The sequence below is a fragment of the Eschrichtius robustus genome, chromosome 8 (assembly GCF_028021215.1).
Source record: "Eschrichtius robustus isolate mEscRob2 chromosome 8, mEscRob2.pri, whole genome shotgun sequence".
Taxonomy (NCBI): domain Eukaryota; kingdom Metazoa; phylum Chordata; class Mammalia; order Artiodactyla; family Eschrichtiidae; genus Eschrichtius; species Eschrichtius robustus.
Genome location: NC_090831.1, coordinates 77,318,746 through 77,341,727, shown reverse-complemented (window position 1 = coordinate 77,341,727; position 22,982 = coordinate 77,318,746). Strand labels below are relative to the sequence as shown.

General features: G+C 39.2%; 1 protein-coding gene across 1 annotated transcript; it reads right to left on the bottom strand.

The window, feature by feature from the left end:
- Nucleotides 1–470: 470 nt before the first annotated feature.
- Nucleotides 471–20,342, bottom strand: STEAP4 (STEAP4 metalloreductase). The gene is made up of 5 exons (XM_068549996.1): nt 20,254–20,342; nt 5,793–6,247; nt 4,614–5,141; nt 3,191–3,355; nt 471–1,469 (listed from the first exon to the last, which is right to left on the bottom strand). Exons 2-5 carry the CDS (start codon nt 6,243–6,245, stop codon nt 1,206–1,208), a joined length of 1,410 nt encoding a protein of 469 aa, XP_068406097.1. The 5' UTR covers nt 6,246–6,247; nt 20,254–20,342; the 3' UTR covers nt 471–1,205.
- Nucleotides 20,343–22,982: the final 2,640 nt, after the last annotated feature.

The following is a 22,982-nucleotide window of genomic DNA, read 5'->3' as shown; positions in this document are numbered from 1 at the left end:
CTCCATGTGTGAGCCAGGAAGGCTAATCCTGCTGAAGGCGTCTTGGAAATAGCCTCATCAGCACACAAAAGCAGAGAGAACCATCCTGCCTTCCAGCAAGGATCTGAGAAAGAACCAAGTCTCCTATTACAACTACTGCTCACACCTCTCTCCCCTAAGACACTATAATTCTCTCTCATCTATGTATCGGTCATCGGTCCAACTTACACTTTCATTATTCATTTAATTGCACTGCTTAAATTGACAACAAACGATGACAAACTACAGAAGCTACTTTTTTATACTAGAAATGGATTTCATAGATGATTAATGTTGAACAAAATTTGGAATATATTATTTACAAAGCATACCACAAAACCTAAACAATACCAAACCTGAACAGTGCCAATACCTGCAAAGTGCAACTTTACAAAATTTATTTAAATTTTGGTTTATTTGAACTTTTTGCACAAGGAATTTTATCAGCTCTTCTTTGCTTATTGTACATTGAGAAAATCCAAGTGGGTATCCCTCATTTTTAACTCAATCTTTCCTATACCTATTCCTTTGTAGAGGAAGGATCTATTATCTTATGATATAGATTTTTATATATCCAACCCTTGATTACTTCCAATCAATTGTGATATTTTTATTGTTTTATAAAATAATTCCCCACACTACACATCCATATTGGTAACAAAATCAAAGAGCACACGCAACTACAGAATTCACCATGGCAATATTTATGATAACCTGCACTGCCAAAAACCAAACCAAAAATCTCATTCCTTTTACTTCCTCAGCCCTCTTCTTCAGACATATCTAATAAAGCCTTGATCAGTGGCCACCATCTTACTGTTTTCTCTTTCACTCCTCTCTGCCCTTGTTCCAGAGAAGGAAAGTGCATGGACTTCCCCTAGATTTTGCAAGACATTAGGTCATGCATGCTGCCCACAACAAAGAAGCTTCCTAGTGTGAAACCACAAAGCTAATCGCGATCTCAGCACCACCCCCACCTCCAGCAAAAGGAGAGGCAGGGGCCAACACCGATTCAACACCGGCCTGAGATCAAACGGTGTCCATTTCTCAAAGTCAGGCATGATTTCTTTCTCTGTTCACAAACTTCAGCCCGTGGTGGGAGAAAAACGCTTTCTTCACTGCACCCATTATTATTCTCTAAACATACAACACCATAGTTAAGAAGTCCGGGTGAACTGAACTTTGCTTTAAATATCTGTTTTTCCATTCAATGCTGATTCTGAGAATTTCGGGTTCCTTTCCCAGCCCTTGCGGATCCGTGTAAGGGTCTTGTCTATACATGGCAGGATGAGAATGAACTTGATCACCAGCACCGTGCAAGGGATGATCAGTGCTATCACGTAGGCTGAAGGAAGATACCAGACGAGGATTGAAGGACTGAGGAATCTCTTTCCGCCGTACACCAAGGTGTGGGCTGTGCACAAGATCAGGGTCAAATAACCCAGTTTGGACTATAAGCAAGAAACAAAAACATATACATTAACACTGTTTACACTGTAAGCCAATGAAGGGTATTTGTCAAAGCCGCAAGTTTTTGAAACCTGTAATATTTAGAACACTGCTAAGTACTGAAAAAACATTAACTCTCCTTCAGGATGATCAGTATATCATTTTAAAAAAGACTGTGCTGGGCTTCCCTGGTGGCACAGTGGTTAAGAATCTGCCTGCCAATGCAGGGGACATGGGTTCTAGCCCTAGTCGGGGAAGACCCCGCATGCCGTGGAGCAACTAAGCCCATGCGCCACAACTCCTGAGCCCATGTGCCACAACTACTGAAGCCCACGTGCCTAGAGCCCGTGCTCCGCAACAAGAGAAACCACCACAATGAGAAGCCCACACACCGCAACAAAGAGTAGCCCCCGCTCGCCGCAACTAGAGAAAGCCTGCACACAGCAATGAAGACCAAAAAAAAGAAAAAAAACGCAGCCAAGTAAATAAATAAATAAATAAATAAATAAATAAAAAAGACTGTGCTTGCAAATGACATGGTGGTTTCATCTTAACCTAACTGGGAAAGATTAGGTTAGGAAAGATTCCCAGGAGTAAATTCTTTTGCGTTAGAATAAATAATGTACCTTCTTCTTCAGTGGTAAAACTTGCCGGAATCACCTTTTCTGGAGGCCAGAGATGAGTAAGATACAGTATGTCCTCAAGAAGCACCACATTAGTATATGTTGCTGACTAAGAGCAGATGCTAGCTACATTCTGTCACAATAAAGAGCAATTAGCAAACTTTACTTTTGGTTGGTTGTTTGTTTTGGCCTAAATACAAAGCTCAATGTTTATTTCCATCTTAATGTCTTGAATAAAGGTGTAAACATGAGAAAATGTTGACTGCATTTGGTCCCTGGGAGAAACTGCAAGACTTCTGAAATTCAAATTGTTCTATAAAGTTCAAATCTGATTTCAGTTACTAACAGTCTATTCTGTTATACTGGTTCACAAGGAACATGCATCAGAATCACCCAGAGGGCGTGTGAAAACAAACTGCTGGGCCATACCTCCAGAGCTTCTTATTCATTCAGGTCTGGGTGGGGCCGGGGGATTTGTATCTAACATGACCCCAGGTGACGCTGCCACTGCTGGTCCAGGTACCACACTTTGAAGACCACTGGTCTGTAAGATTAGTTACCAGCTGCTTTTAATGAGGTATCTGGTGGTCGATGTGTGGAAAAACCGATTTTCCCTCTTACAGACCACCGTTGAATCTGGTGTGATGACAGTCTAGCGTATCTTGCTTTGAAGGTTTTAAAGATCATTTCATTATATGCCTTTTCATATCAATAAGTCCATATTCTAAAGTTGGTTTTCAGAAGAAGAAATTTTGTGTTTGGGTATCTCTCCACCTTGCACCTAGTACATCTCCACACACAGAATTTAATAGTAGTTGGTGCTTTTCACGCTATACTCTTAGCTGTGGCTCTGGGAGTGGTCAAGAATCTTGGCAAGGGATGCCCTGCTAGGAAATTAAACCATTATGGAATCTGCCTTTTGGTACCAGAGTTTAGCATTTTCTAATTTGAACTTGTTTCAGTTGCTATTTTTATGAGATCGCTAGGGAAGTGATGGACTAAAATGAAAATTTATGCAGGGTATGAGAGAAAAATGAGAATATTTGTAAAGCCAGAATCATTTTGCACTGTAAAGTAGATTAAATCGTGAAGTCCTTTACCTGGACAAATCGGAACTCTCTCCAGTTGACCATGTTGCTAACTGATGGCAAGGAAGTGATTCCCAGGAGTACAAACAGGAAAAATCCAAGCATTCCCATAGCAACATATGAATCGCTGAGCCAGGCAGTAGAGGTACTAAATGGACTTTCTTTCTTGGCTATTGCCTAAGAAAAGTTATAAGCAATTTTTAAAACTTCCATTTTTTACAAACTGCCCAAACTTTTAAGGGGATGAAAAAATACCTCTGCGTGGTTTCTTTGCTCAAGGAAAATTGTATAACATTTCTTAACAATCACTGAAAATAATTACACTTAGAAAAATACACTTAGATATTATATTTTTTGATAGAAAAAGTGGTTCTATTGGGACTTTATTAATAATATAGTTGACTCCAGGAGTTGTATAGAGAGTTTTAATTGACCCTATAAATCCTAAAACAAAATAAACATTTACTTAAACCTTCTTTACCATATGGCTTCTTGTTCCCCAAGCAAAAATTGATGTTCTCAAATGATTACATCAGGGTTCTGTTTTCCTGCTTTATATGCTGATTATTCACACACATGACGTTTGAGTTCTTTCATGTTTTTTATGTTGTAATATAGCATCAAGTCTGTTGCATCACATCTTGAGAGAAATCTGGCCCCTGTAACATGACTCTTACCCAAGGACATCCCATGTATTTGTTAGGGAAATAATGTAGAGAAATCCACAGACCCAGCACTTTGAGACTGCAGTAAGATTGATCAAAATCAATTATTTCCAAACTAGAACTGATGTATAGAACTTCCTCTGGGACTGCTTTAAGACTCCCTGAGCTGATTCTCTCTGAATATTTTGACTATGCGGAATATAGTATTTGACATTTGCTCAGAATTGTTTAGTTTTCTAGTTATTGAGGACAGCATCCCACAAGTCAAACATTAATGGAGTTATAAGCACCCTTTTGTGAATTTGTTTACATTCCTATGACACATGTTTGGACAGCCCCCTCACTTATAAGATGGTTGGTTTTGACTTCCAAAAGGAAGTAGCATGCATAAAAATAGAAACTTGAAAACACCTTGGCTTCCAATTATTGAAGTAACTCAAGTAGGTTCATTAGGTTTTCCTGAGCCTCCAAATCTGTTAGTTTGTCAGTATCTCAGTGAGTCCTGGGAATACAGATATGGACCCAAGTGGACCTGGGAATCTACCTTTCATTCTCAATAGTTGTATGAGATTTCAACCAGATTCAGTAAAAAACAAAACAAAACAAAACAACAAACCCCCCAAAACAAACATGAGGTGTCTAATTACAGCTACTTTAAAAAATAAAGATGCTTAGAAGAGTGATTTTCTATAACTGTGAAGTGGAATATGATGTAGCAGGATTGCTCTTTGATTTAAAGAATAGAAGAATACAGATGAGTAGAGATTTACCTGGGCAATGGTTCTGTTGGTCCATGTCCATCGTACATAATAACGAATAGGGATCACAAGTGTGTAGAGGACATGAAGGAAGGCAAATCCCAGTGCTATCAAGCCAAGCTGCTTTCTGCAAAGCATCCAGTGGTCAAGCCAGTCTGGGAATCGGCGGTATTTTGTACCTCGGTACAGCTGCAGGATGGCCGCAATAACACCAGGGAGGTAAACCAAGGCCAGCAGTGTAAGTGCTGCTATTGGAAAGACACGATTTGGAATAGAAATAGCCAGGCGGAATGTCCTATCTTTTTTTTCATAAACATAAGGGTAGATTACTTCTCTTATTACACAGTAGAAAAAGAAGAATACACACAGAACAGCAGACAAATAGAAGGGGAACTTCCACATTGGAAATAGTTGCAGTGGGTAGTTTTCAATTTCTTTGGCTGCCATGAGAGATCCTTTATCCAATGGAGTAAGTCCAAGACTACGAACAATATCCATCACTCTTTGCTTGGCTTTGCTGTCATTTCCGCAGACAAACACCTGGGTTAAAATAATTCATTTTGTATTTATTCTTTCTTTAGTAATTATTTTGAAAGTCTGTATAAGCACTGTGCAAGACAATGCCATATGGTAGTTAACTGCTTTTCAAACAAGGCTGTAGAAAGGACATATTTAACAAGACGATGGTTTAGACTTGCACATGTGTGTTGGATAGTTAAGTACCAGGGTTTTAAGTTGAGCGTGGCTGTAAGCATATCACACTGATATGATAAGACTTGGTTCTCCACAATGCAAACAGTTTGGTCTCTCTTCTGTATTCATGGGTGCCGTATCACTTATGGATTCCTTTTAATCTCAATGAACAGATGGAACCCATTTCATACAAGGTAATGGGAGTGGAAGGGATACCCACCAACAATTTAGCAGTGTTATTTTCTAGTACTGACAAGAGGGCTCCAGAGACTGACACCATTGGGTTCCATCAAGCTAAAAGCTGAGGGTGTAGACAGTGCTAAATAAATCACTACAATTGGTTACCCTACTTGGTCAAGCCCAAGAAAGTTATTCATGGCACATATTAGCAGAATGAAATGTTTTCTTTTGGAATTATGTTTTGGAATCTTTGAGGTAAGCACATATTAAAACATTCACTTTTTAAAGATGGAGTGTAAATTTATCATTTAATCTTACCTGCCGACTTGCATCCAGTGCCCTTGACTGGAGAGCCCAGGCTGAGATGGTGTTAAATGCTTTTACCACGTGGGCTCCCGGCACCAAATGAGCAAGGTACTCTGCGTTCGATTCCGGATACTGCTTGATTTTGAGGTTGTTGCTGACGTCGACCAGTATTTTCCCATTGAGAACCTCAGTTAATTCTGTGAGAAAATCGTAATGTTCCCTGTGGATTGCTATGATTATAATGTCAGATTTCTGGGCCGCTTCTGAGTAGCTCAGGACCTCTGCACTGTTGGGCAGCAGACTGGACATCCGGGGGTTTCGACTTCCAAAAACAATAGAATAACCACATTGGAGCATTTCAAGTCCCAGTGATTGTCCAAAATCTCCAGTTCCAAAAATACATACAGTCTCTTGCTTCTCTGAAGAATTCCTAGCGAGAGGAAGTACATCTGTAGTTTTCTCCATAACTGAAAGATAATAATGCAAACACCCAACAAAATATGAATGTTCTGGGAAAAATTAATGAGAATTATATCCAGGAAGCAGTGATTGACTGATGTTGTTTGAATCTTTTACTGAGTTATCTCAAGCATATTCCCTACAAAATTTGGAAGGAGTAAAAACTGTTTCATATATTCTCATATGTCTTTATTTTTTTGAATTTTATTTTAATTTTTTTTATATAGCAGGTTCTTATTAGTTATCTATTTTATACAAATTAGTGTATATATGTCTTGTATGGCTTATTTAACAAAATCTTCTTTTGGATAAAGAAATGCAGTAAAAACCCAAGACGCTTACTGGTTGCTGTCTTAAACTATGGACATGTATCACAATGATACTGCATTTATTGAACACTTAACAGTTCCTAAATTTCTCAAGAGCAAAATCTGACAAAGAATGCAGTAATAAGGAAATTACAGACCAATTCATTTATGTTTAGTGATACAAAAATCCCAAATTAACCAACAGAATCTGGCAGCCTGTTAAGAGACAGTGCACATTGATCAAATGGGATTATTCTAGGAATGTAAAGATTAGTTCTGTAAATTCAATATTAGAAAATCTTACTAGAACTCACCATATTAGAAGATTAAGGAGAAAAATGTGGCCATATTTATGTGTGCTAAAAGATCAAGAACCTATATGTCTCCAGAAATTTACACAACATTGTAAATTAACTATGCTTCAATTTAAAAAAACCTAAAAAAAAATTGACATTTATTCTTGATTCATATTTAAAAAGGAACAAATAGATATTTCCTTAACATACAAAGTATCTATTTAAATAGCCAAAGTATCTATCTAAATAGCCAGTTGGAAGAAAAAGTTTAACCTATACCTCACACTCCTCCCCAAGGTAAATTTAAAATATATTAAAGATTTAAATATAGTTTTTTAAAAAATGGAACTATAATAGAACTAGAAGAGGCCATGGAGAATTCTTTTATAACCTTAGAGGGGAAAGGCCCTTTTCCTATATCACAAATCCTTGAAACCATTAAAGAATAAAGGGACAAATGTGATTACATAAAAATAAATAACACCTGCAAAGCACAAAATCATGATAAGTGAAGTCACAAGATAATCAAACTGGAAAAATATTTGTAACTCATACAAACCAATAAAAAATTTGCCCATTAGACAATAGGGCAAAAGAAAATGAGATGCTAATTCATCCTAGGGAAATATGACTTTTCAATATAGTAAAAGATTTCTTAATCTTACCCAAAGTAAAAGAAGTGCAGGGTAAAACTAAACTGAGATACTGTTATAAACCATGTGATTGTGTTGCTTTTTAAGGTTTTGAAATTTAAAGATCTTGAAGTTTTCATGATCTAATAAAATAATCTAGGATACTCTCTCCACTTTCAAAGAATATTATTTCTTCTTTCGGTACTGGATTTTTCTCAAAAATTTTTCTCTTCCCAATATTTAGGATTTAGTTTAAACTTTTAACCTTTTTTTTTTTTTTGGGTGTGTGTGTATGTGTGTGTAGTCTCTTGTGTTCAGTGATGCATCCTCAGTGCTAAAGAAGAGCACTGCCTGTGATGGACCAGGCACTTCTTGATAAATATTTGTGGGATCATATTAGAAGGGTGGAATGTCGGCGCTGGAAGCAGCGGTTTCCTCTGTGTGCCACGCACAGCGTGAGGTGCATGATGAGGAGGAAGCTGAGTGAGTACAGACTGAGTGCTGGGAGTTAGGGAGGAGTAAGGTGAAGCAGAGAAGTGGGGGAAGGCGTTGTAAGGACATTACTTCTTCCACCCAAATGGGTTTAAAGTAAAACTTCATGAATTTGATGAGGAATTTCAAACCAGACCTAATCACTCTTCCATTCCAGCATGGTGAATTTCATGCAGATTGTAGAGCATATTGAAGATTCCACCTTTTCAATAGGATTTCAGAAATTTGCCCTTTCCATTTTAGCCCATGGAAAACACCTGTTTTTTGTTTGTTTGTTTTTCTTGAAGTGTAGTTAATTTCCAATGTTGCGTTAGTTTGGGGGTAAGCAAAGTGATTCAATTATACATATATATATATATGTATATATATTTTCTTTTTCAGATTCTTTTCCATTATAGGTTATTACAAGATATTGAATATGGGTCCCTGTGCTATACAGTTGGTCCTTATTGTTTACCTTTTTTATATATAGTGGTGTGTATATGTTAGTTCCAAACTCCTAATTTGTCTCCCCCGCCCCCGCTATCCCCTCCCCTTTGGTAACCATAAGTTTGTTTTCTATGTCTGTGAGTCTATTTCTGTTTTGTAAATAAGTTTATTTGTATCATTTTTTGTTAGATTCCACATATAAGTGATATCATATGATGTGTGTCCTTCTCTGTCTGACTTACTTCCCTTAGTATGATATTTTCTTTGTCCATCCATGTTGCTGCGAATGGCATTATTTCATTCTCTTTTATGATTGAGTAATGTTCCATTGTATAGATATATATACCACATCTTCTTTATCCATTGATCTGTCGATGGACATTTAGGTTGTTTCCATATCTCGGCTGTTGTAAATAGTGCTTCTATGAACATTGGGGTGCATGTATCTTTTCAAATTAGAGAAAAGGAATTCTTACCTGAGCTTATCCGAAGGTGTGTATCTATATCAAAAGCAGACCATTCAGACATTTGTAAGTAGTTAGAAGTCATGGAGAAAAGGGACAAGAAATACAAGACTTCTCTGTACTTCCACAGAAACTCTTTGAATAATTTAATTAAGCACAACAAGTGAATCATTTTATAAACTAGCTAGTGACTGATATCCTGAACTTTATCAGAGCAGGAAATGACCTTATATGGGAAAGCACCTGGATATGATCAGGGCCTATCATATGGAAACACAGCTGTCCATTTGAAAAACTCTTAGCAGCATCTACAAATGCAAACTAGTGTAGCAAATTCTATTATATTGCTAATCAGTTAACAACTAATTGTTATAACTGAAACCCTAAACTGCTGAATGATGCCTTAATTTTTCTACTTCTTAGAACTGGTTTGTGAGTGTATCGAAAGAATACCAGTGTGCCTGGCTATTCCCTCACTTTTTCTCCATTCTTTATCCTAATACATTATTTTTCTATCTCCTATATTGGGATGAACATTTGCAAGCAAGATATAGATTTGGCAAAGTTGCCTGTGTCCTGCAATGAAATGGATGATGTCTTTACTGACATATTATCATTTGGATTACCTTAATCATTGCAGAGAGTCCAGACTTTATTTTGACCGCGTGGCCCCTACATTCATCTATTCTAACCTGTCATAGACTTTTTTTGAAAAAAATGAAGATATTAACTACACTACACTAGTATTTTTTGCTCCACTTACTGGCCGTGTGACCTTGGGTAAGTTAAACTCTTTGTGTCTCAGTTTCATCAACTTTAAAATGAGAGATCTGTAGTACCTACTCTAGAGGCATTGTAAGGATCAGATGAATTAATGTATCTTAGAACAATTCCTGAGACTTAGTAAGTACTCAATAAGCTGGCTATTATTAGGAGAGTATTTAATATGCTATAATTAATCAGTCTATTAATGATCTAATTAATGTAGTCTTTATATAAATTCTATAAATTAAGGGTTAATTATGCTTCTATAACTGTGATTATTGGAATATATAAAATTTACCTGAAATAGTATTCAGTCATTCTTGAGAAGCTTCTGCTTCCCCCACTTATTTCTCATAAATAAAACCTTATATAAAGCGGCTCCAGAGCCTATGAATTTATGAAAACATAGATGTAAAAACAGCTCAAGTGTGAATTTCTCTCATTTGTAGTTCTTTCACATTTTATTTTAATATTTCCCCCTTAAAATGCAGCTTGGCAATCCAATATAACACACTTGGGCTGTTATCCCAAGCATTAAAATTTATTTTCCCTCTTAAATCTTCAGAGACAAACTGAAGATACAAAAACAGTAAGGAGGTATTAAAGTATCACCGGTGGAGTTAATAGAAAGAAATACAGTGATTCCATTGGGCAGTTAGTTACTCCGTATCAGGTTATAGAAGTTCTAAGGTTGATAATTGTGTCACACACATCTTGAGTTCCCCTTCAAACCCACCTGGTTCTATTTCCAGTCCTTGGGCAATAACTGAGCTCTGCTCGGTTCCCACTGCCTAACAGAGGCTCACTTTGGGGCTCTAGATCTTTTATCTCTTGATCCTTGCCCTGGGCTTCTCTGATACCTGTGCCTGTTTGGCACTCAGACATGTACAGCCCATGGCCCCATCATAGACAACAGGACTCCATGAATAAGTGCTTCCCCTTTCATCTTCTGCAACACAGTTCTGACACATTTCATAAGGCTCCTATGAAAGTCCCAGAGGAATAGAGTACCACTCCTCTGTAACAGTGGCCAATTTAATGGGCTCTTGTCCTGTCTGTCCCATGTTCCCTGGTTTAAGCCCCTTGCCCCTCACTCCTGCTCCCTGGAATCACTTCCATAATAAACTATCTGCACACAAGCCTTTGTCACAGGCTCTGCTTGCAAATCAACCCAGGATAATACACTATTTTGATTATTATTATCTTTTTATGGTAGAAGAAAAATGATCAGACGTCAGGTTACAACTGGGATGATGAAATAACATGTAAAAAATAAAAAAGTTAGCTAGTTCTTTGGAAGAATTTGATTCAGCACTCTTGGAAAAAATATCCTAATAATAGATGTTCATGAAAACGAGATGTATGCACACTCTAAACCACAAGGGAGATCTCATTAAGGGTGTATTTTACAGTAAGTACTAGGTAAAGAAGGAAGTTACAATCATTTCAGACTATTTGTAACTCAAAATAACTCCCATGTATAAACATGGATTTATGGAGGTAGTAAGGTTTCTTGTTCAAAGACTTGTAAAAAAACTTTCCTAGTCCCCTTTTATTCATAGATGTAGGATGGAAGGAATAAAGAAAATAAGAAAGGTGGTAAACAGGAAGCGGAGTTATTAAGGGAAAGTTGGGGTAAGATGGTTATGGCATAGTGGTCTCCTCTCCTTCCTTCAGCGCTTTCCAAACCTCAGTTATGTAACAGGAAGCAAAACAAGACTATCCCCTGGTTTGGAAAATCTCCAGGTTTTGCCTCCTGTGGAAGCATCTCCCAGAGAGGGAGGCCAAGACAGGTAAAGCGACCCCGCAAGAGTGTTTGTATAGATTAGAGATTGGCAACCAATGATGCAGATGCAAAGGTGGCAGAGACAACTGTGAGGGCCATGGTAGCAGCCACGAAGAAGCATAAGCGTGTGTTTGTGTGTGTGTGTGTGTGTGTGTATGTGCGCGCGCGCATGTGCGTGTGTGATGAAGCGGTACTGGTGTGGGTCATGTAGAGTCTCGCCCATCAGGTCCCGCTGTCTGCAGATCCCACCCCGGGTTCTGGGAACCTAAGGCAGCATTCCGCTGGATGTTCCCAACTAGGTATCCCATGAGGATGTTAGGGCCAGTCTGGCTTGTGCTTTTACGTCTCTCATCTCCCAGAGGTCAGAGGTCAGCGAGGCCCAGACCAGTTCCAGCTTTAGAGGATTCTAGCATATGAAAAACATGGAAATGTCCTAATGGAATACAAACATTTCACATTTTAAACGCTTGTATTTAACAAGCAAAGAAACCTTTTTATTTAAAATAATTATAGATTCACAGTAAGTTTAAAGCTAGTACAAGAGGTCCTTGTGCATCCTTTATCATTTCCTCCAGCGTTTACATTTTATATAGCTAGAGTACAATATCAAAACTGGGAAACTGATATCAGGACATTGGGTGTGTATAATTCTCTGTCATTTTATCCCTTGTGTGGGTTCAGGTACCCACTACTGCAATCAGGATGCAGAACTATTCCATCACTACCCCTTTATAGTCATACTTATCCCCCTCTCTGTCTCCAGCCCCAACCCCTGGAAGTCATTAATCTGTTCTCTACTCTGTAATTTTATCATTTTGAGAATGTTATATAATGAAATCACACAAAATGCAACCTTTTCATATTGGCTTTTTTTCACTTAGCATAATGCCCTTGAGATCCATCCAAGTTGGCGAGTTGGCGCATATGTAAATAGTTTGTGTAAATAGTTCGTTCCTTTTTAGTGTTGAGTCCATGGTATGGACTTCTTCATTTGCTAGTTTGCTATCTGAATGTCCTGTTTGGAAATGTTGCAACAGCGTTACAAAATTTGCATGTTTTAAGTGCTTATACTTAACAAGTCAATGCTATTAAATGCTCAGGTACCACCTCCTGAGATTCTGAATCAATTGTTCTGAGGTAGGGCCCAGACATCTGTATTTTTAAAAAAAACAGACCAAACAGATCAGTTCTAAAGAGCATCCAGAGCTGAGAACCACTGGAAATGGGAAAAGATAAGGGTATCTTTTTTGGAAAGAGATGGTGAGGAGGGAAAAGGCAGAGGAAGAACAGGCTGTGGATGAGCTTGTAGGGGGATGCAGAAACATTTCACCTGCTTTACAATTTCTTCCTCTAAGTAACCACTGGCTGGGTCTGATAGCCTAGAATTCCTACTTTTATGAAAACTGAAGGCAAAAAAAGAGTGTGTAGGCCCCCTATGGGAGAGGGTCAAGGGATGCCAGACACAAGACTTGGTAGGCTTTGCTCTACAACTCCCTTAAGGAAACTTTGATGAGTTGTCTTCCATGAGCCACAAGTCATAGTTTGATCAAATCCAGCCGTGAATCTGCTACAGTCACTTCACAGCATCTCTCGTACGGTGCCAGACAACTTCCCGTTTACATTCGGATGAAACCAGTATTAAAGACATTCCGCCCCTTTCTCCCTTTGAGAATTCAGCTTTGAATTCTGAAGCGATTGTTCACACAAGGTTTTGAACTCCTCCTACAGTACCCTCTCCGGACACCCCCCTGCCCTCTGTCAGGGTTGTAGCACACAAGTCCAGTGATCTGGCCTGGCACCTCCAGGAAGTCAGAACACAAATGACACTTTTAAACTCTATACGACATGACAGGATTTTTCATTTTAATTTGATGCCTGTAAACAGGGATTTTTAAAATTCCTTCCTTCTGTTTTATTATCCCTTCTGAATTTCAACCTGAAAGCCCTAGATGACTTGACAACACATTTGTAATGAGCTGAAGCCCATCAATCAAATGTTTCTTTTAATCACCAGGCATAGGGGCAGGAGGGAGTTCTGCAAGTAGGCCAGCCTTCCTCTGATTCAGAGCATTTGTTTTAATATATCCCAGGGACAATTGGAAAGCAAAAAATAGTAAAAAAAAAAAAATTTTTTTTAAAAACCTTACAATAATACATGAACCCATCCAGTTTATTCACTGAGCTATTTCTGTATTTAGTGAGATCAAGGCTCTTTAGGGAAAGCAAGCATGCTCACATTTAAGCACATATTCTTTTACTAACAGGTATATATTACTGTAGCAAAATCAGAAGCTCTTTGTTTAAAAAGACTACTGATTGTAGTTTACAAAAAATGTAATGAGCCCATAATTAATGGAGTTTTCTAATTTTTTTGACAGTTCCATCTTCAGTCTATATATGTTATTTGAAAATATAATAGTACATTTCTTATTTTAGCCTTGTAGTTAGAAGTAGCTCTGTCAGTAATAGCTATAGACTGACATAAATCTGTCATTTAAAACTCTTAATCTAAATAAAGAAACCACTGCAGGTTAGTTGCTGAAAAATTGATTAATTATTTAAATTGTTTTGGGAGAAAATGTTATGTATCTCATAGCACTCTAATTTACTGATGCTTAGTTTTTATGCTAGCCAATAGAATGACCCAAAAGGAAACTAATCTTAACTTGTACAGTCTGATTAAATCACAAGAGCATAACTAAATAGAACCTTTACATTAATATTCTATGGGGATATATATCCACATGAATTGCTAATAAGTAAAACTAGCCATGACATGCTGCAGCTAAAATGATTCTGTCAGTAACATTTCATTGCCACCCAATGAATACCAGGAGAGCAAGGTAATGCAGAGCTATATTATCTGTTTTAATTGTACTTTAGGAGAAAATTTATTTATTTTAAATATTGGTTCTTTGGTGAAATTCTGGTCCAACTAAAAATCTTTTTAATACGTGTTTTCACATTTACATCTCAGCTGCATCTGTCAAGATAAATGAAGATTGTTTTATGATTCCCTGGCTAAGAATTTTATCATGTAGGTTTATTATTCCCTGTCTAGGCTAGTTAGTTCATTTGATTAAAGCTGGGGCTCATGACATCAAGGTCAGGGATTCAGTCATGGCTGAGTTAATTTACCTTGACCTCTGTTTGCATTCTAAATCCTGAACAGCTTATAAATCTGTCGTTCATCAAAGATTCAGCATGAGAATCAGGACCTGGATTGCCACCATCAGAAAAACAACTCTATCTCACTGACTGGGGTGGCATTTGACTCGTACACAATACCTGAGCATTTGCTTATTTTTTTTTTTAAGTAGTTTTTTATTTTTTAAATTTTAAAAAAATTTATTTTATTTATTTATTTCTGGCCGCGTTGGGTCTTTGTTGCTGCCCGCAGGCTTTCTCTAGCTGCGGTGAGTGGAGGCTACTCTTCCTTGCGGTGCGTGGACTTCTCATTAGGGTGGCTTCGCTTTGTTGCGGAGCACGGGCTCTAGGTGTGTGGGCTCAGTAGTTGTGGCTCGCAGGCTCTAGAGCGCAGGCTCAGTAGTTGTGGCGCACGGGCTTAGTTGCTCTGTGGCATGTGGGATCTTCCCAGACCAGGGCTCGAACCCATGTCCCCTTGCATTGGCAGGCGGATTCTTAACCACTGTGCCACCAGGGAAGTCCTGAGCATTTGCTTATTGGGTAATTTGGTGATCACAAAAACCCACTTAATATTTAGTATCCATTAGTGGGTTTTGCTTTTCTCGGACTGCTGTAGTCAGAGATATTTAGGAAGTGATTTGATCATTTCAGAATCAACTTTGTTTAAATAAATTTCCTGTGAATAGTTATTTATCGTCACCTTGAGGCCACTGGGAATTATCTCAGTATTGATAACTGCCAACTCAGTTTGGAGATAGAGCAGTTTTGCTGTGGATCTGATCCCATTGCCTGGCCCCCAACCCTGCTGATGGGGTAACTCCAATCTGCGTCAAAGCATCTCCTTAGCATTTTTAGAAATCTCCTAGGGGTGGTTTACATGTCCTGTATAGAGTCTCCTTTATCTTCTTTTGGGTACCGTTTTCTTCTGTTTCTAATTTGGCTCTGGAGGCAAGGACTCCCAATGGCCAGAGTACGTCTAATGTTCGCCAAGACCCCATGAGCTTGAGCTGCGACCATGATCTGGCCTTTGACCTACTTCATTTCTTACCCCAGGAGAGAAAGTACCCTTGAAACGCCTTTCCCCTTCCTGTGTTATACTCTGATATACAAGCCTGAGAGCAGTGCTGGTTGATAAATATATTTTAGTGAAAGCAGCTCCTTCTTTTTAAGTCCTAGGTATTTAATTTCAGCTCTTTTTAGTTGTGTGGTATGACCAGAGCTGGCTTGCCAGCTGAAAGTTTGAAATCAGCCATGGTGGGAGTTTTCACACCATGGAAATCAGCAAATGCTGTAATTCAGGACATATTTTTTTGCCTTAGAGAGCCATTTACCAGCATACCACTGACTCTTTCTCTGTCTCTCATCCCCTTCTCCCCAAGACTCTGCCTGTGACCATGGAAATGGAGAAATAATTGGACTGACAGGATGATATACTTTCCCAATCCTGACTTTGTACTTTAAGCCTTAAAATCTCTTTCCTTAGAGGCCTTCCTTCTAGGAAGGCTCCTAGGTTCTTAATGATAACAGAATCCATGTGGCTTCCCTCCCACAACAAATGTTCCAGACGCTCTCCACCACACACATGGAGTTAACACGAATTTGGCTGTAAGTCTGACACCGCTAGACTCTTGGTTCCCTCAGGGACCTCTTTGTGTACCATCAAACCCAAACACATATCTTCTAATTTTCCAGACATACATTAAAAAAAAAAAAGCACAGTTTAGGATCTCAGTCGAAGATAACCATTATTAACTGCAATGAACCATTTACCAACTTGCTAATTGCTTTCTCCTCAGCCCCCTTCCGTATCTCATACCACTTAAGTCAGGGCAATTGAATAGGATGAAGAAATCATTTTAGTACTTGGGTACTGGAGAAGAAATAACGAGAAGCATGATCATTTCTATAATAAGAATAATTTGCTGTAACTTAGTTCTTTTGAACTGTTCAATAGGCTTCATTTCTTATGCCATGCCTTCAGGTATTAAAGAAGGGCTCAAGTGTTTTACTTAAGTTAAACTAATTAAAACCTTTAAAAGTTCAATATTCCAACTTTCACGACCTCAGTTAAATGCCTTAATCTCATTATGTCACTCTTTAAAATGAATTAAACTCCAAAGTATTATAGTTACAAATTTATTATGAACCTTACCCAGGATAGCAACATAATGGGGTTACTAAAATGAGAAGAAATACCAAGGTTGCTGCAATTTCTTTATCCTTTTAAAAATAGTTATAATAATTTCCACTACTTACTTTATATGTACTGTACAGCATACAGCAATCTCATGCTTCTTCCCAAACGGCAGGACACTTTGACCCTATTAACTAGTACAGCTCAGGGGGCATCCATGCTCATAACCTCCTACGCCCATAATGATAAGCATCTTTCAAAAATAAAAATTAGTGTTATCAACAATGTCTTGGTAGGATTGCATGTTTTTGACAGATTTATTGAACAGCCTCTCTGAGCCAGGCACTGTGCTACACAAGAGGGATAAAGTGATAAACTTTAGACTGACCTTGTCCTCCAGGGGCTCCCAAGTTGGGGAAGATGTAGACACATAATCAAACTGCTGCAATACAATGTGTGAAGATGTTGCATATACAGAGGAGGGGAGCTATTCTGCCTGGGAACTAGGACAAGAAAGTTTACCAAAGTCTGTGCATAATTGCTTCAGCCACTGTTTAATTTGGGCTCAAAACTGTTTCCACACCCTGTAAAATGAGAAGTATAGATGAAAGATGTATAATCAATGTGGACCATTAGCCACGCCCTCCTATTCCCATGCTTTCTCAGGGCTTGTGCCATCACCAGTGAAACCCTGGTTGGAACACTTGGCCTTGTGCTTCATGCCATTTTTTTTCCTTCAATATTTGGAGCTAAGGTAAAAGAGATGTGTTCTAATAACCCCTCTCTAAGAGGAGTGCTGTATAATTATATTAAGTTACCTCTTAGCTTTCTTTTTTTTCAGAATTATAGTTCCTGACTTTTCAAAATTATCCTTTGCACACATTTACCTTCCTTATAAGATGAAAAGTGAACTTAACTTCATCCTGACATGAAGACTGATCATGTAATCTACATTTCAAAGAAACATACTTTCCTCAAAATAACTTTTCAGAAGTATGCAACCATCAAAGTTCAGTATGATAAGGCTTTTTTACACATGGCAGACTACACTCTTCTAGAACAATGTGGAGAAGCATTCAGATTAGGATGTCATGTCCTGCCTAGGTAATTAGGGTGGAAATGCTTCTTTGAGTAGAACATTGCATATTTTTTGCAGTGATGTATTTCTGAAAGATGATCTTCATACAGTGCAAGCATTCTTTGTTCCTTTTTCCGTAATGATTTTGGAAGAACAAATTGCTTACGTATGTTGGCCAAGTATGTTTTCTTACCATACATTGTTTTCAGCACTAATTATCCTTTAGTTATTTACTTAGCTTTATTCCTTCCAGATCTGATTTCTTCTCAACAAAAGAACAAGTGTTAATTCAAATCATTTTGGAAATGACCTAAAAGTCATTCAAAATTCATGGTAGGTTGAATACATCATGTGGAACTGTTCATAGTTAACTGTCTTCGTAGTTAACTAGTGACCCATTCTCTTTGGATGTGCAGAGCACAGAAGGACGTACAAAGCACAGAGTCAAACAGGTGACTTCAGAGGCCTTGTAAACTTTATTCTATTACTTCTGGCCTAACTACAACTTCAAAAAAAATCCCACACAGAAAACTTCACTATCCACAGCCTGTCCTAGATTCTTAGAGTAGGAATTATAGGTAGATGTAGTTGCAGACACTGAACAATTGACTTCCTCTTCAGAGGACAATCCAGAAGAAACCTAAAAGTTGCCCTGGCAAGTCTTCAAGTTTGAAAGGTGATTATATCTTTTTTTTTTTTTTTTTTTTTTTTTGCTAGCAGATTATTAACTTTGTGAAGATTTTAAAAGGAAATAATTTTTAAATAGCAGTTGACAAAAGATGCAAATGACTTATAAAGATAACTGGATGGTGAGGATCATGAAACACTGGATGTGTTTCTAAGGGTGACTTCAGAATCAACTACTCAGGAAACTTTAAAAAGAGAATCTACACCCTTTTAATAATGTCATGAATAGTGGTAGAGGGATGTGAGGTGGTCCTTCAGGAGATGAGGAAATGTAGAGTGACTGTTCAGGATTTCTTCCATTTTGGAGTTCTATGACAAATGAATCTATTTTTCTTAAAACTGTTCAGAACAAGGCTCAAGGCTTAAGGTCTTCAGTGTACGAACAGGCTTATAAAAACGTATTTGGTTACTTCTAACAACAGTTAGCAAGCTTAAGCAAGGCAGGAATCCGAAAATCATTCTCAAGTTAGGGGTCAGGCCTCGAACATGCTGGTTTCTGAACCTTAAGTTGCTGTGTGAACTTCGGCAGCACCATAAATGTTGCCAAATGGACAGAGTGCTATGACCCAATTTCTCCATACACATGTTCCATTTTCCTATACAACCTTGAAGCCTGATAAATAGGGAGTGCTTCATCCTGCTTTCTGGGTTGGCAGTGTTTGCCATGCAGGTAGAATACAGTCAGGTAGAATTTCATACCGTGCTAAATCAAAGCATTCTGAAAAACTCAGGGCCTTGCAAAAAAGTTACTGCTTCAAATAAATGTGCCATTTTATAAAATTACACCTACTGTATCAGAAAAAAATGTTCTTTCATATGAGTGACATTTATATGACTGCCATTTATAGGGAATAGGACATTCTCATACAGCAAGGCTGAAGAATTGGTTTGGAAAGCTGAGCATATTCTCTGAATGATAAATGTGGTACAAGTCTAGATACTAGGTGGGGAAAGACTGTCTCTTCACAGCTGGGTAGTTTCCCTATAAAAGTGAAACCTGCATTATTATGAAGAAAGTAATTACTTGGTTACACTTATAGCATTGATGAAATTTTCAGTGTATTTCAAACCTGCAGACATCTTTAGTCATGTGTTTCCACCTTGTTAGAGTTGGATTTTGTGGCTGCTCTGGTCCAAGAGCCTTTTATTTTACATGTGTGGAAACTGAGGCTGAGGTACTGAACTTCTAATTAGAACTAGGAATAGAATTCCCCAATCCACCCCTGCCCTAGTCTCCATCCAATTCACTTTCCCTTACACCAGTCATCTTTTAAAGAAAGTTTCTAAATTACTATCCAGAGGGAAAAACTACCTTCCAGCTGCCTCCGGACAAACAGGGAACCAAAGGCTTTATTTTCTCTAAACAATTACATTCCAAACAATATTTCTCTGGAAAAGCAATTAATCACTAAACTGCAGAAGGGCATTGGAATCAAGATCAAGGATGGAAGCGGTTGCAGATCTCAGGACACATTTTCAGCTCTTGGTCAAGAAGCGGACTCAGATCTAGATTGCCTTTATCCAGAAGTAAGATACAGAGAGAAACCCAAACCTCCAAGTCTTCTCCTTCGGTCTCGTCTGCACCCCGGGGGTGAAAGTCTAGGAAGCAAGCCGCTTGTTGAATTGCTTAAGTCATCTGGCCACACCGTTGGGTGGCCTTGCACCTTCTTCCCAGGGTGAGCAGGTTTGCGGAGCGGGGTCCTGGAAGCAGGGGTTCGAGGTGGGCGGAAGCTGATAAGGGAGGGGAGCCCTGCGGCGAAAGGTACAAGGCGAAGGCCAGCAGCAGCGTGACCCACCTGCGGGAGAGGTGTTTCCCAGGCAGATGTGGTCCAGCGTGGCCGCTGCGGGGCGCGCGGAGTGCCGGGCCGAGAGGGGACGCTGTGTGGCGTTCAGGCTCGGGGCTGCGGTTCGCCGCTCTCGTCGGTATAAGAAGCCGGAGAGCGGAGGGAGGGCCCACTAGATTGCGCAAGAGAAGCGGTGAAGAAAGCAAGCGTTTCCAGGAAGAGTTCAAGCTGGGAATCCCGGGCAGCTGGAAAGACCAGAAATTCCGGTGCTGCCACTGCCGCTATTGCCTCAGATGTTGCTGCTGATCTCTGGCCAGCGGGGTTTTTAAAAGGTTTTTCCCAAACCCCTTGGGATATGTGCATCCCAGGCAGATTGAGGCTTGGAGAGGCTGAGGAGGACCCCTTTCCTAAGGAGCCAGAGGGGCCGTTCTGAAGAGCTGAGAAAACACCACCTGATTTAGGCACCTAGGCATTTCCCCCTGTGCCATAGTGTCTTAGTTCAGAGGTGACATCTTTCCCCTGTGCCTGGAAACCCTCTTTTTTTTTTTTTCCCAGTGAGGGGGTCATAGCCTGGATGATCTTGAATTTTGAGGTCTTAATTTAGGTAGATTAAATGGTTCAAAAGAAACAAACCAAGTGAAAGAGAGGGATGATGATACCTTAATACACAATAATATATATTGGACTGATAGTCTTTCTACTTAGGAAGAGCTCAAAAAACACAGCCATGGTGGTTTAAGATTTAACTAACCATGATAATCTATGGGACAAAGCACTCCTGCACTCCCATGCTCTGTGGTCTAGAGCCCAGAGTTTTCCCAGTCTGTCGCTCACCCAGTCACCTGGTCTTAATGGCATGCTTGCCAAGGCCCAGATGTTCAGCCACGTGGGAGTCCTGTTCCCTGCACTTTTGAGCGAAACCCCCTTTTGCCTGGATTGCACCTCTCCCCAGAGCATCTCATGGAGTCAGCTCAGATCCCATGTCTTCCAAGAGGTCTTCTCTGAGCCACTTGTTACAATTAATCTTTTCTTTATCCATACAGTGTAGTTCATTCTTCTACTACAGAATTTAGAATAATTTGTCTCTTAAGAAAGTTATTGTGTATCTCCTCTCCTGGTCTGCAAGCTTTGAGGACTGATACCCTATCCTTTTCAGCCTGGAATTCTCTACCACACCTAGCACAGTAGTTGGCATATAATAAGGTACTCAATATTTATTGTACTCATTAATAAATCTACTGCCAATTATTATAGTTTGCAAAAAGTTCATCTGGTAGTATTCTTTGGGCAAGGAAGAACTTAAAAAGGTATTCATTGCTTTTATAGCATCTAATTTTCCCAGTTTGAAGACTCACAGGGTGAGAGAAGGGATGTAACTAGGAAAGAAGGCTTCCTGCTGTGTCTCTAAGAGGCCTCACGGTTGATCAGCACAGTTCCTGTGACTTGCCCCTGGTCCAGCATCTGCAAGCCTTGTGGGCACAGAAACTTGACTCTTAGCACACTGAACCTGGTACTTACAACTAGAATGCTGATTTGTTACTTCTCAATGGAGTATAAAGCAAATAGTTACTGTGAAATATGGTTGATGAGGACACCAGGCATTCTGGCCACCACATGCTCTCCCAGTAGGCACATCCTGTGGAAGCCATTCTATGTAGAAGGCTGCTTCATAAACAGGGGAGTGAGTTATAAGGTTGTAAGGTTGCTGGCATCTAGCCACCCACCGTTCACACCGTGGTGACATATATGCCACCAGAAGCAGACAGCTGATGTCTATGGACCAGGTTACCCTGCTTTCTGGGTAGTGTTTGGATCCATTATGAGTTGACACAGTGGAGAATCATATTCCCAAATGCAACCTCCAACTAATAACAGAATCATTTCTTTATGAACTTTAAGATGGACAAAAAATTTTAAACCTGATTTTTATTAGAGGCAGATATATTTCAGTTATGTAAGCTCTTTTCTTTGCCAAAGGCAACTAGAGTCCCAAAAAGGGAAGATTAAAATCAGTGGAATATGAAAGATAGAAAAAAAATTGTCTTTATTAGTACCAAACTTAAGAGGTAATTGACTTATTTATCTTGTGGTTTAAGAATTGACTTTTCCCTTGGTCCTAGGAGTGACACACAATTCATAACTTTCCCAGTCTTTCCTTAAACCTTTACTGTAGGGGAAAATTAAGCTTTCAAAGACACCAGCCACCAGAATAAGCAAGGATTTTCCCTTGGCAGGATTCACTCTCCTCCCTGTAGCCTTATCATCGGAACTCCAGATAAGCCTTCCCAGATGTTGCACACCATCAAAGAGGTCCTGTTCAGAGATTTCCACATGGACTGTGCCCTGAGTCTTTCCGGCTACGTCCTCTCTTGCCAGCCTGCTACCTTCATTTCTCCATATGGTAGAACTTAGGAAAATCGATGAAGTAGACCTAGAGCCAGTGTTCATTAAGTGTTATTAAGTGATTGGATAAAAGTGTGCCTTTAACATCTTGTATCTCCTTTTTTTCTGTCATTTCCCTCCTCTCCAGGGACCCTCTTCTGTACAGTCCCAGCTCTTGCCCGCTTGTCCCTCATAGTGCACCACACATTTTTATGGGGTGGGGCTTTTAACACGTGCTGGCTCTGGAGGTTACTGACTTGATAGCCTATAACTAGCATGTATTGGGGAAACTTTCATTGACTAAAGATTTACCCTGCAGCTATTTTTTGGGGAAAAGAAATTGAGGAACCCCTAGAGAT